At 42.1% G+C, this 14,969-nt stretch overlaps 1 protein-coding gene across 8 annotated transcripts in view; it reads left to right on the top strand.

Annotated features, from left to right (window-relative positions):
- Positions 1-7,186: 7,186 nt before the first annotated feature.
- LOC110510264 (kelch-like protein 25) overlaps positions 7,187-14,969 on the top strand; it is a 37,139-nt gene continuing 29,356 nt past the window's right edge. For 4 of the 8 annotated variants that reach the window (XR_002471547.3, XR_002471574.3, XR_016489124.1 and 1 more), the window contains exons 1-2: positions 7,187-7,549; positions 11,582-13,433. Coding sequence is in view for 2 of the 8 variants with exons in the window: in XM_021591764.3 (XP_021447439.1) it covers positions 11,626-13,395 (1,770 nt within the window). In the remaining 6 variants the exon portion in view is untranslated. The remainder of the gene's footprint in view (positions 7,550-11,581; positions 13,434-14,969) is intronic. The other 4 variants (XR_002471552.3, XR_016489212.1, XR_016489211.1 and 1 more) reach the window with 1 other exon arrangement.

The raw sequence follows: 14,969 nt of genomic DNA, 5'->3' as shown, positions 1-14,969 counted from the left end.
TTTAAAGTGGAACTGACAGCGTTTTAACTACTTGACAGATCATAATATCAGACAATCATAATATCAGTAAAAAAATATCAAATGTCCAGGTCATGCAACAAAACCAACTTCATACAAGGTTTTAAAAATAGGTCATATTTGACTCAATGTTGCATGACGTACACTAAGGCAATGTTGGCAGAATAGATGGATGCAATTCAATGCATGATTAATATAATTCACCAATACATTTCTTGGTAGTCCAACAAATATTGCTATCAGGTTGTAAACCACAGCTGGCCTGGTACATTGTTTGCTGCCTTCATTCGGGATGCACTGGCATTTTTTCTGCCTCCATGCACAGAATTCTCATGGAAAACCAGAACACCATTGTCAATCACAAATATGAGAATCTGCTCACAAACTATGAGCCACGCCATGAAACCATTACGCAATAAACATTGTTTTCTGAAAAAAAGGACCATTGGTGCCAAATCGGCTGTATAATATGGCAATCAACGGTGCAAATACCCCTCCCAGCTGTTCAAATCTTGCCTACTTCCATAGATGTATTTTGATAATCCATCTGGTGCCAGATCACAGGCTGTTCTCAACACATTATTCAGTTTCACTGATAGGTATCAGATATCTAAATAAAGGACTGCTGCAAACCACAACAAGCTCAATTACCTGAAATGTTCTACTCTACTATCAGCTGTGAGAAACACCCCACTCAGCACCCTGAACCTAACCTGATCCAGTATGGCTCTTAGAAGACTGCTGGGGCCATATGAAGACCAGCAACTTACTGTACTATTTGGGAGCACACCTCGGTCTGATACTACAGCACATATCAAGCATGGTTGTGTTGCGGGGGTCAGTGTGCTGCTAACAGCTTAGCTTACTCCACTGTCCGACTGCCCCATACTGGGCTCGAACCACTGATCTTCTGCTTCTGCTTTGCAACACATGTGACCGCCCTCCTTGACAACATGTAAACAAAAAGTAACTTGTGCTTGGCTGCATCAGCGGCACTTCAAGCTAGCTGTGGAGTAATGCAGTTATGTTCTTAACTCTGTTACAGTTCCTCAGCACCCATTAGCAGTTCCATCCAGTCTGCCAACAATGATAGATAGGGGTCCAAGGGGAAAGGTTGGTGTCTCCATGTCCTCAAATGTATCCTCAGTCATCGCCCTCCCCCTTCTATGTTTCTGTCACGCCCTGGTCGAGGTATTTTGTGTTTATCTTCATTTATTTGGTCAGGCCAGGGTGTGGCATGGATTTTTGTATGTGGTGTGTTTTGTCCTGGGGTTTTGTTAGGTATTGGGTTTGTGGTTTAGTGGGGTTCTCTAGCAAAGTCTATGGCTGTCTGAATTGGTTCTCAATCAGAGGCAGGTGATTATCGTTGTCTCTGATTGGGAGCCATATTTAGTCAGCCATATTCTTTGAGTGTTTTGTGGGTGATTGTTCATGTCACTGTGTTTGTTTACACAAGATAGGCTGTTTTGGTTTTCACGTAATGTTTATTGTTTTTGTATAGTTCGTGGTTTTGTCTTCATTAAAGATGTATCGAACAAACCACGCTGCATTTTGGTCCGATCCTTGCTACACCTCCTCGTCCGAGGAGATAGAAGAAAGCCGTTACAGTTTCTTCATGCTATAATGGCCAACCATTGAGGTTTGGAAAGGGCTTGGTTGTGTCCCACTGGACACACCACATCATTTCAACATGGGAATTTGGGTAATACTTCGTTGAGACGTTTATTAATGAGATTTCAACCTTTATTCACCCACTCAAAAACACAGCCAGAAGTTTGTTGAATTACCAATGTGCTATCACTATGCTTTCAACGATCTAAAAACACAACCAAATTCCCAATCAAAAACAATGTCTGATTTTTGGTTTAGTTGTCACTGCGCTTTCAACCATTTAAAAGCAAAGTTCAAATGGGAATGCAATGTCAGATATTTTGTATGGATAGAACAACTTAATGTGCTTGATTTAATAGCACAACCAAATTACCTGGATGGATTCCAGTTGAGATTACATTCAAAGTACATAGGGCAAGTGATCAATACTGTTTGAGATACTGCACAGATATTTATAGCAATTACAAAAATCTCCACAGACCTGTAACCTGCTATTTTGAACATACAGGCTTCTATGATTACATAAGAAGACATTTATAGTCACAGTAACCTCAACATGTGGCCATGGATCAGTGGAGGCTGATGACTAGAAAAACTGAGGAGGATGGGAGACCCACGGTATACGGCGGGAACATAAAGCATTTAATAAAGACATTTATAGCACAATATTATGGGGAATGAGAGGGCTACTTACACCGTTTCAGGAAGGGATCACAGCAGTGATTGAATGACCACTGCTGTATGAGGAATGAGTTGAGGTGTTCAGAGGCTTGACTTCAGTGCAGTACAGGACTTGACTGGGAAGACAAAACAATAGCACAACACACTACACAGTTAAACAAAAGAGCTAAGGATGAGTTAGTTCAAGCAAGGCGTAACATCATTGATGTGTAATAATGTGATTGTGTATGTGATTGACTACATACAGTAATGAGAGAAAATTGATGGGGGTACTCACAGTGCTTAAAGAGGAAACATTAAATGTAACAGTGGATGATTGGGCACATGAGATGTGGCTTCAGTTCATGTCAGGAGAGAGTTGACAATGGTAGTGGATTTAAATGGTCATCACTTCTTAAATCAGGGAACAGGAGGGGACTTAGCTGGAAATACAAATACATTCTATTATGCGCCACTGTAGGGTTGAACAACAAGTTTGTCCATGAAGTTAAACAAAGACAGCGCATCTCGCCTGCCTGACACATCAAAGTAGCCCAAGAAACGTTCCTGAAAAGAGCCCTGATCATTCACATACCTGACGATAACTGACAACAGCAAGCAGACTGGTGGCACCATAGGTCCCAGAGTTGGGGGCAATTTTTTCTGTCAAGCAACCTTATATTTGGACTAGGTAAGGAGGGAGATTTCCTCTACCCAGACACAGAAACAACTGATAGACAATAGAACTCATGGGCCTGAGCTTGCTTTATGCATGATTGCATCATGCAGGCCTATGCAACTGTAGGCCTCATGACTATTATCTTGATTCATCCCAGTTAATAATTTTGGATTGAAAACGTATAGGCAGCCTAGCCAGCCCAATTTTGAATATAAACCAAATTTGATCACATTCACATGTTCTCCTGACACACAAATTGACTATAAATACATAACGTTACCATTTAGTTACCCTGACCAAATGGACAGCAAATGGATGCATCTGCTCTTATTAGTAGCCTACAGTTGATCAGACAAAAAAATGGTCTTGTTTTCATCCCATGTAGCAACTTAAATCTCAAATGTTTAGGTGTAGCCTAGGCTACTGCAACATTTATTTAATGAGTTTTTGCTTGTGTCTGTCTGGAGTGATCATGTGTTTTATTTTTAAAACTTTTAATGGATGATGCAATGAAACTATTAAATCATTCTGAATTGATTTCGACATCCCAGAAAAGACAGTAGAAAGTTCCATATGTTCAGCAAGTAAAGTATTGAAACGTGCAATTACCGCTACAAGCTCATTGTGGTTGCACTTGTTAGCGGAACTTTCCTACGTCGTGTCCTCTTAAAGCCAATTATTGAAAGCCCAAAAACTCAGTGGTGTTGATAAACTGCTTGAGAACATCCCTGTTTCTTCTTACTTCCTCGTTGTGTTGCGCATTTTGAATACGCAAACCTTCGTCATGATCGATACAGCTTTTTCCCAGAAACTTGAATCGTATATGCTCCCTGTTTTTGCCGTTTAGCTGAACGATCGATGTTCTTCAAGTCACTGTACCCCTCTTTCGCCCAAGGCTCAGACTTTCCAAAAAGCAGGCCAGGCCAGCAAAACAGGCGGATTGATAAAAGGCTCCCTGTTAATGAGGGCCCAACGCCCTCACCTTTTCATCTTACTTCATGAAACTGTTATCAGGCAGAGGTTGACTCTCGTTTTATTCGCACTCCAGAGAATGAAAGTAGTTCAACAAAAATACCCCCCATAATGCTCTGCGGCACAACCCCAATGCAACGCACTATGTAAATCCTCATCAATCTACACACAATACCCCATAATGACAAAGTGAAAACAGGTTTTTAGAAATGTTTGGATATTTGTTACTAATAAAAAACAGAAATACCTTATTTACTTAAGTATTCAGACCCTTTGCTATGAGACTCGAAATTGATCTCATTGATAATCCTTGAGATGTCTCTACAACTTGATTGGAGTCCACATGTGGTAAATTCAATTGATTGGACATGATTTGTCAAGGCACACACCTGTCTATATCAGGTCCCACAGTTTACAGTGCATGTCAGAGCAAAAACCAAGCCATGAGGTCGAAGGAATTGTCTGTAGAGCTCCGACACAGGATTGTGTCAAGACACAGATCTGGGGAAAGGGTACCAAAAAATGTCTGCAGCATTGAAGATCCCCAAGAACAGAGTGGCCTCTATCATTCTTAAATGGAAGAAGTTTGGAACCACCAAGACTCTTTCTAGAGCTGTCCGCACGGCCAAACTGAGCAATCGGGGGACTAGGGCCTTGGTCAGCGAGGTGACCAAGAACCCGATGGTCACTCTGACAGAGCCCCAGAGTTCCTCTGAGAATTGAGAAGCTTCCAGAAGGACAACCATCACTGGAGCACTCCACCAATCTGGCCTTCATGGTAGAGTGGCCAGACGGAAGCCACTCATCATTAAAAGGCACATGACTGCCCGCTTGGAGTTTGCCAAAAGGCACCTAAAGACTCTCAGACCATGAGAAACAAGATTCTCTGGTCTGATGAAACCAAGATTGAACTCTTTGGCCTGAATGCCAACTGTCACATCTGGAGGAGACCTGGCACCATCACTACGGTGAAGCATGGTGGTGGCAGCATCATGCTGTGGGGATGTTTTTCAGCGACAGGGATTGGGAGACTAGTCATGATCGAGACAAAGATGAACAGAGCAAAGTACAGAGAGATCATTGATGAAAACCTGCTGCAGAGCGCTCAGGACCTCAAACTGTGGTGAATGTTCACCTTCCAACAGGACAACGACCCTAAGCACACAGCCAAAACAATGCAGGAGTGGCTTTAGCACAAGTTTCTGAATGTTCTTGAGTGGCCCAGCCAGAGCCTGGACTTGAACCTGATCGAACATCTCTGGAGAGACCTGAGAATAGCTGTGCAGCGACGCTCCCCATCCAACCTGACAGAGCTTGAGGGGATCTGCAGAGAAGAATGTGAGAAACTCCCCAAATACAGGTGTACCAAGCTTGTAGCGTCATACTCAAGAAGACTTGAGGCTGTAATCACTACCAAAGGTGCTTCAACAAAGTATTGAGTAAAGGGTCTGAATACTAATGTAAATGTGATATTTCAGTTTTTTTTTTTTTGTAAATTTGCAAAGATTTCTAAACCTGTTTTTGCTTAATACTTATGGTATATTGTGTGTAGATTGATGAGGGGAAAAGGACTAATGAAACAAAATGTGCAAAAAGTCAAGGGGTCTGAATACTTTCCAAACACACTAGATACATCTCCTTCAAATGTTGACATTTGGTTGAACTGACAACCAAACACAATTCAATATCCAGTTTGTTTACAAATTAATTACTGATATGTTGGATTCACATCTTTATCTCAACCAAAAATATAAGTTAAAGGATGGAACCAAATAAAATCAAACTTCAAAGGCACTTTAAATAAAGTTAATCCTATTCTTTAACTTAGATTTTTGGTTGAGATGGCGACATAAATCCAACATATTCATTATTAACGTAAATATTACATTTCAAATCAACCAAATCTTGAAACCCTAGGCCTATATGTATTGTATATTTTTAGTTGAAGTTTGGATTTAATTGAAACAATAGCTGTTAATGACTTCGCAAAATATATATAGACCTTGTATCATTAAACTATAAGGCACAAGGGGGGGTATATGGCCAATTTACCACGGCTAAGGGCTGTTCTTATGCACAACTCAGAGTGCCTGGAAACAGACCTTAGCCATGGTATAGTGGCCATATACCACAAACTCCCGAGGTGCCTTATTGCTTTTATAAAGTGGTTACCAATGTAAAATAAGTGTTTTGTTATACTCGTGGTATACGGTCCCCTATAACACAGTTTTCAGCCAATCAGCATTCAGAGCTCAAACAATCCAGTTTATAATTAATGTTATATGACTTATAAAGTAAAGTTATATTTCATTTGCTCTGTTAAACCTACCCTTTGAAATGACTTCGATAGCAGTGAATCTATTTATTAAGGGATCTCTCAGTAATCATTCTCACGATAGCACATAAGTGACAAATATCAAAGCTAAGCAGAGCTGGCCTTAGTTAAAACCCTGGATGGGACACCATAATGGATAGCTGTAGATAGATTAACTATCCAGTAGGAGGTGCTGCTCATCTTATTCTCTTTTATTCTGATAGTGGAAATAACATTGAAGATCTGACCTTGTTTCAAAGGTCAAAATTAAACATATTTTATACAACGTTTGTTTGCGTTGGAAAAAAATGTACCTTCAAAACAACAGCTTACATTGACTACTTGATCTCAAGTGTCCCTAATTAGCAAGTACCAGTATTAGAGATGTTTCTTTGCATTGAAGGGGTATCATTGCAGTTCTATACTCTATATTGGAGTATTGGACTGCATAATGCACCTTGCTTGCTTACCTCCTTCTGAAGTGCCTTATTCATTCCCTTGGAGATGGCTTTTCTGTGAACAGAGAAGTTGTATTTACTCTAGGCCATATGCCACAGTATCTGCAGTGGTGTACAGTTGTAGGCCTACTTCCACTAGAGGGAACTCTACACTAGACAAAGGCAAAATTATAGACATGAAACCAAACCAAGTTTTTTTTAAGTCAATGTAGTGCAAAACATGAACCGAATGAGTAACATGTATTTTTCCTTGTTCAATGGTTGAACTTCATGTTCATTTTCGTTGTTGAGTTTTTCTGGAAAATTTTACAAGACTTGTCTTTAGAGTAATATCATTGCTAGGGAGAGAGGGAGTGCCCTCATCTTTGTGGGGAGACTTGAAAGAGGTTGAGGCAAGAGGGATTGGGTTAAATGCATTAGACACATTCATTGTGCAACTGACTAGATATCCACTTTCCCTTACAAATTATCTATGTACTGTAATTCATTAATTGTCAGTGGGCATGCTATTGTTTTGCTGTTACCACCAAGAGGAAGAGGGCGGACCCCATTCTGTCGTTTAATCCGATTGGTCTATTAGTTGTCAAAATCGCACCCAAAGATCTACTTTTATTGGTTGTTGTGCTGAATTGCATTAAATAGGTTGCCGGAATTGGGTAAAGAAACATACCACTGGATATGCATTTTTTTCTTGATTTCCCACCTCAGACCGAACCCAGTTGCAGACAAAGTGGCGTGAAAGGACCTCAACTACTTAGAGTAAAAAAAAATGGTTTAATCAATCAACCAGAAACTAACTATACACTTCTTGGATTCCCGTTTAACAACCACATGTATGTGAGTATGCAGTCAATTGTTATTAGGCTACTTTGCAAGTGTTTATCTGGATGTTGGCTAGCTTGTCATCTGAAGTCTTGACAGAAGGAGTAACTAGGTGGACGTCGTTACTTCAGCTAAAGTTTGTTTGCTAGTTTGTTAGCTGGCTGGCTAGGTAAATTAGCTGTTAAACTTATTTTCATATATAACTAGCTACTTAGCTTGACAGAACATAGGGTTAAACAGGTTTATTTGATACCAATTGGTGGTACTCTAGAAATAGACAAAAAAAACAATGTAACGTTAACGAGTTAGCTAGTTTGCTAACTGGTTAGCTAGATCTTTGGCGAAACCATCGATAATTAGCTAGCTAGCTAGCGTTAACGTGCAAGGCCTGACCAGATCATTCTGAAGATATTTTAGGGGGCTAAGACTGTCAGGTTAGCTTGCCTTAACAATGTGAGCGTTTCAATTAATTTCGCTATCGTCATAATCGGACTTCATTAGCTAGCCTACAATGCAACGGTTATTGGAATGCCAGCTTTGATGTCATGACATGATTCCACATGTGGCTTGTGTTCAATTGTCTGAAGGAAATCGAAGCTATTTAACCACGCCACCTTTTGATGTCTTGAATTCAACTTTTTTTGTACTTTTATAGGAGTTTTAAAATTTAAATTTATTCACTCAACAGCTGTTGTAGCCTAGGTGATACTTCGTTAACGTGATAATTCTTTAAGTTATTTGTTTGAAAGTAGCCAGCCGCCCACCACCCAGGATTTCAATATGATTTATCAGTGTAGTTATATCTTGCTGGCTGGCACATAGGGGTGTATTTTGATGTCTCTGTTTAATAATAATCATAACACACTAAACAGGGTTGATTTCCATTCATAAATAAGTTTGAAAAAATAAATTTTATATGGCACCCTACTGAGACGTTGAAAGCAAAATGCATAATTCCAGGGCTATAGCATAATAGGCTAGGAGTAAACTGGGACCTTGGTGACTAAAACTATTTTAAAGTTAGGCAGTAAAACAAAATAGCTTTATTAGACTTAGTTGTGGAAAATAAGTACATTTACAATGACGACTTTTACAGTTAAAATCTTCATTTTCCAAGTCACACCAGACCAGACACATTAATAAATTCATCCCACTTTAGATGGCAGATTCAGTCCAAAATGTAACTCTTTGGCTTTTCTCTCTGGTCCATCTGGAACAGGATGGCAAAGTGGCCTCCAAAACAATTGTTTCTCAGCCATAAAGGATTAACTCTTCTACTAAGAGAAGAATTTTCATCTTTGAATGCTCCTGGCTTGAATGTCCCTGACTCCCTGGAGCTGTTCTTTCAAACACTTTTTCATTAGACTCACTCACTGGCTTGTCAAAGTAGCGTGAGGGTTTGAACCCACATGCCCTCAGTTGCACAGACACCAGCCATTTCCCAATGGGCCATGTAGAGTCCCTATGGATTGACAGAAGCTCTTGGTTATTAGGACTGCAAACCAGCTGGTGATCCATTCAGCATCACAAATGCAGAGAAGTTCCCTGCTTCAGACTCCTGAACCCTCGGTTCTCCTCCATCCTCCCTGTGTCTAATAATAAAAGGGAGTAGCACTGGAATACAAACACCATGTGAAAAGATCCTGGAAAGGCTTTTAGTCAGAAGGGCTGAGATGTTTACAGAGGGAAGAAACAAGATGGGAAAATAGGGACCTTTTCTTTCTAAGTTTCCTATTGGCAATCTAATTAAGAGGCCCCATTCATGTGTGAATGTCCTGGAAGTTTGGTATTTAGTCTCACAGAGAATGATTCAGCATCGTCCTGATCATGCTGGGCATGACTGGCAGTTATTACTGGCAGTAATAGCTGATTAACAGGTTCTATCTCCAGACCATTGAACTGCTAAACAGTCATCATTATCTGGCCTCTGTCCAGTACCTTGGCCTGAACCTTAGACACTGTCACTAACCGGCTACCACTCGGTACTCTATCCTGCACCTTGGACTGCTGTCCTATGTACATAGTCAACACTGCTCACTTAAATGTTTACGTACTGTTTTACCCACTTTATTTATTTACTGTATTCTAGTCATTGCTCATCCTATATGACTACTGCTGTAAACACCTTTTCTAGTCATACTGTCTATACACACACACACACCATTCACATATTTATATTGCAGACTCTGATATTGCTCGTTCTGATATGTCTTAATTTTTAAAGTTGAAATTTTGTTTATTGTATTGCTTCATTATGGCACTATAGGACCTAGAAACCCAAGCGTTTTGCTGCACCTGTGATAACATCAAAACTGTTAGCCTGACCAATAAACGTTTTATTTTATTTGAGTAACATAAACCACCATCAGAACTCCTTTGGCCATTTTGTGGTTCCCTGGCCTAAGTAATGTACCAGCTCACAAGCTGCATAAAATGTTTCCTGACTACATGAAATATCACCCAGCCCTAATTTCTATCAGACCGTCCTCTAGGGGGAGCATTTTTTGGGATCTGATGCTGCCCCCCCCCCCAACCCTCTTCAGTCTGTGCCTGGATCAGCGGTTTGCTGTTGTAATTGGTACAGGACAATCGCACTGCTTTGCATTTACTAAATTTCATGGTTTGCTGTGTGCCCCATCTTTTTTGTGACTCACCTGCTGCATTGTGTTCCCTGTCAACCTGACATTTACATTTTTAAATGCCCTGCTGATGTGTGTATGCCTGCCTGTGCCCTCCAACCTTCCACAACTGAACCCAAACCTGTCTGCTATGGACCCCAAACTGCGTGTCAACACACACATACTTGGGCTGCTACTATAAAATTAAGTTGCTGAAACAGGGCTTTTATATACTCTCGTCTGTTTCCATGCCATGTAGTTAAAAGAAGACTTGATCCTTTTGGGATTGGAGTGTTGCTATGTGGTAGAAGTACTAACAGTGATTGAGCAGCAGTGTGCACCCCACAATATTTCCCCTCTGTTGAAAAAGAAAAGCATTCTAATGAATATTGAGCGCAATGTCTGCTTGTCTGAGATTGGAATGACTTCACTAATCGAATGCTCTGTGGTATATAATGGTTTGAAAGCTCTGAATTGGTTTATATGAATTACTGTTAGGGTTTTGTGGACTTTGACAAGTGGGAGAGACCGTTTTAAAAAGGGATGCCCGCTGTTGACTGACCATTATTAATAAGCCTGCTCAACTGCTGATATGCTATGAAACGTGCCAGGGAGTCTGCTTTATGATTTAATATGCATGTAGGCCATCGATAAGACATTACATAGGCTAGGAACTGTATCTACTACAATTTAATAAATAGGATTTGGTTACTTTGAAAGGTTGATTTTGAAAGGCTTTCCCACAAACGCTTAACAATTAGGCTATGCTTTACTCAGGAGATTCATTAAGTGGCTTGAATGCAATTTAGCTGAGGGTCGCATTCTGGCCACATTACTCTGTGGGCCTTCTCTGCTGTGTGTGTGTGTGAGCTCCATTAATAAAAAATGCTGAGACTGCTGAATAATTTCAGACATCAAGTGATATCATAATGTTGTACCTACAAAGCACGGTTCATTTTCATGAGTGACTTTGATTTTTTTTTTTTTTTTAATGCACTCATTTATTTAAATAGCCTAACCAAAATCATAGGCCTAACTTGTTTGATTCAATAGGCATATCCACTTTAGGATGATCCATTTTCTGCAATTAGGCTTAGAGGTGTTGTAATAGGCATTATTCCAATGTAGGAATGGCATTCAAATAAGCAGCACGTTATCACATGATCTAGATGTTGCCTAGTAATTGAATACATTTCCCCAATTTGGTTGTCTATGATCAGTTGGATAAATAATACTTTTGTTTCAAATTATATTTTAAGTCTGCCCTTAACTTTGGGCCAATGAGTAGATGTAAAGAATCTGTTAAGTTTATTTGATTTAACAATAAAGCTCAACTTTAGAAGCTCAACTTTAGAAGTAAATTGTATGTTGGGTAAAATATCCACCAGTTTTGTTTTGCATCTCATTTTCTGTTTTTGTTTTTCAATAGTTGGAGAAATTAGGACAAACGACTCCCTGGAGGTCTCTGAAACCATGTCAGTCAGCGTCCATGAAAACCGTAAGTCCCGGACCAGCACGGGCTCCATGAACATCTCACTGTTCCATAAGCCCTCGCATCCAGACAGCGTGCTCACTCACCTCAACACCCTCCGCAAGCAGTGCATGTTCACTGACGTGACGCTGTGGGCGGGGGACCGCTCCTTCCCGTGCCATCGGGCGGTACTGGCTGCATGCAGCCGCTACTTTGAGGCTATGTTCAGCGGCGGGCTCCGTGAGAGCCTGGACAACGAGGTGAACTTCAGAGACAGCGTGCATCCAGAGGTGTTGGAGCTGCTGCTGGACTTTGCCTACTCGTCACGTGTCATCATCAACGAGGAGAACGCAGAGTCGTTGCTGGAGGCGGGAGACATGCTGCAGTTCCACGACATCAGAGACGCTGCTGCGGAATTCCTGGAGAAGAACCTGCACTTGTCCAACTGCCTGGGTATGATGCTACTGTCTGATGCCCACCAATGCAAACAGCTGTATGAGCTCTCCTGGAGGATGTGCCTGGTGCACTTTGAGGCGTTGCGGGACACAGAGGACTTCTACGGCCTCAACAAAGACAAGCTGCTGAACCTGATCCTCAGCGACGAGCTGGAGATCGAAGACGAGCATATCGTGTTCAATGCTGTGATGCGCTGGGTGCGCTACGACCTGGACGGCCGCAGAGACGACCTCCCTGAGCTGCTGGGTGGAATCCGCCTGGCCCTGCTGCCCTCTGAGTGTCTGATTGAGGCGGTGGCCTGCGAGGAGCTGGTGATGTCAGACAAGAGGAGCCGGCAGATAGTGGAGGAGGCCATGCAGTGCAAGAAGAAGATCCTGCAAAACGATGGGGTGGTCACCAGCCCATGTGCCCGGCCCCGCAAGGCAGGCCACACGTTGCTCATCTTGGGAGGACAGACCTTCATGTGTGATAAGATCTACCAGGTGGACCACAAAGCCAAGGAGATCATTCCCAAGTCGGTCTTGCCCAGTCCCAGGAAAGAGTTCAGCGCCTGTGCAATTGGCTGTAAGGTCTACGTGACTGGGGGGAGGGGTTCTGAGAACGGGGTATCCAAGGATGTTTGGATCTATGACACGGTCCACGAGGAGTGGTCTAAAGGAGCTCCCATGTTGATAGCACGGTTTGGCCATGGTTCAGCTGAACTGGAGAACTGGCTGTATGTGGTGGGTGGCCACACTGCCATAGCAGGCATCTTCCCAGCCTCCCCCTCAGTCTCCCTCAAACAGGTAGAGCGGTATGACCCACTCACCAACAAATGGACCATGATGGCGCCGCTCAGAGATGGTGTTAGCAATGCAGCTGTGGTCAGCGCCAAGCTAAAGCTGTTTGTGTTTGGTGGTACCACCATACACAGAGACAAGGCCTCAAAGGTGCAGTGCTACGACCCTCTAGAGAACCGCTGGGCCATCGCAGCAGAATGTCCGCAACCGTGGAGATACACAGCCGCTGCTGTTCTGGGCAGCCAGATCTTCATAATGGGCGGAGACACTGAGTTCACCGCCGCCTCCGCCTACCGCTTTGACTGTGAGACCAACCAGTGGTCTCGTGTTGGGGACATGACTTCTAAAAGAATGAGCTGCCATGCAGTGGCCTCTGGGAACAAACTGTATGTGGTGGGGGGCTACTTTGGGACGCAGCGCTGCAAGACTCTAGACTGTTATGACCCCACGTCTGATAGCTGGAACAGTATAACCACAGTGCCTTACTCACTAATTCCCACTGCGTTTGTAAGCACCTGGAAACATCTACCTGCCTAGCAACCTTGACATGAACAAGGAGTGGTCTCCAGAACTGGGTAAGTGTTAGATGAATTTAGTTATTGTGTTCATTAACCAATTTAAAATACTCTGTCCGTTTCTAAGAATTTGTAAGATCCTTATTTGCATAAAATGGACAAAGACCAGTCAACCGAAATTGGCCAATAGCGTTTATTCTTGAGAGCACTAGTCATAATACCATGTACATTGGTTTAAATACCTCACATTTTGTCATAGCGTCTTGAATGCCCCTCCTGCTCACCGACAAGGACAAAGCTGCTTCTAAAGTCCATTCCAACCCACTAGCGCACATACATTACACACTATATCTGGATTATCTCCTGAAGTCTCACCACAGTATATTACCACTTGACAGTTCCAGTCCCCCCCCAGATATGGAAAACTCTCGCTGTCTTATTTTATCTCCACAGAGTTATAGCCGGGTCGGTTCAAACAGGTTAAGGATTCTCTTTGCTTACTTTAGACACATACAGTGCCTTGCGAAAGTATTCGGCCCCCTTGAACTTTGTGACCTTTTGCCACATTTCAGGCTTCAAACATAAAGATATAAAACTGTATTTTTTTGTGAAGAATCAACAACAAGTGGGACACAATCATGAAGTGGAACGACATTTATTGGATATTTCAAACTTTTTTAACAAATCAAAAACTGAAAACTTGGGCGTGCAAAATTATTCAGCCCCTTTACTTTCAGTGCAGCAAACTCTCTCCAGATGTTCAGTGAGGATCTCTGAATGATCCAATGTTGACCTAAATGGCTAATGATGATAAATACAATCCACCTGTGTAATCAAGTCTCCGTATAAATGCACCTGCGCTGTGATGATCTCAGAGGTCCGTTAAAAGCGAAGAGAGCATCATGAAGAACAAGGAACACACCAGGCAGGTCCGAGATACTGTTGTGAAGAAGTTTAAAGCCGGATTTGGATACAAAAAGATTTCCCAAGCTTTAAACATCCCAAGGAGCACTGTGCAAGCGATAATATTGAAATGGAAGGAGTATCAGACCACTGCAAATCTACCAAGACCTGGCCGTCCCTCTAAACTTTCAGCTCATACAAGGAGAAGACTGATCAGAGATGCAGCCAAGAGGCCCATGATCACTCTGGATGAACTGCAGAGATCTACAGCTGAGGTGGGAGACTCTGTCCATGGGACAACAATCAGTCGTATATTGCACAAATCTGGCCTTTATGGAAGAGTGGCAAGAAAGCCATTTCTTAAAGATATCCATAAAAAGTGCCGTTTAAAGTTTGCCACAAGCCACCTGGGAGACACACCAAACATGTGGAAGAAGGTGCTCTGGTCAGATGAAACCAAAATTGAACTTTTTGGCATCAATGCAAAATGTTATGTTTGGCGTAAAAGCAACACAGCTCATCACCCTGAACACATCATCCCCACTGTCAAACACAGTGGTGGCAGCATCATGGTTTGGGCCTGCTTTTCTTCAGCAGGGACAGGGAAGATGGTTAAAATTGATGGGAAGATGGATGGAGCCAAATACAGGACCATTCTGGAAGAAAACCTGATGGAGTCTGCAAAAGACCTGA

This window comes from Oncorhynchus mykiss, chromosome 1 (genome assembly GCF_057628025.1).
Source record: "Oncorhynchus mykiss isolate SJ-2025 chromosome 1, ASM5762802v1, whole genome shotgun sequence".
NCBI lineage: Eukaryota > Metazoa > Chordata > Actinopteri > Salmoniformes > Salmonidae > Oncorhynchus > Oncorhynchus mykiss.
This window is presented reverse-complemented; position numbering and strand designations above follow the sequence as displayed.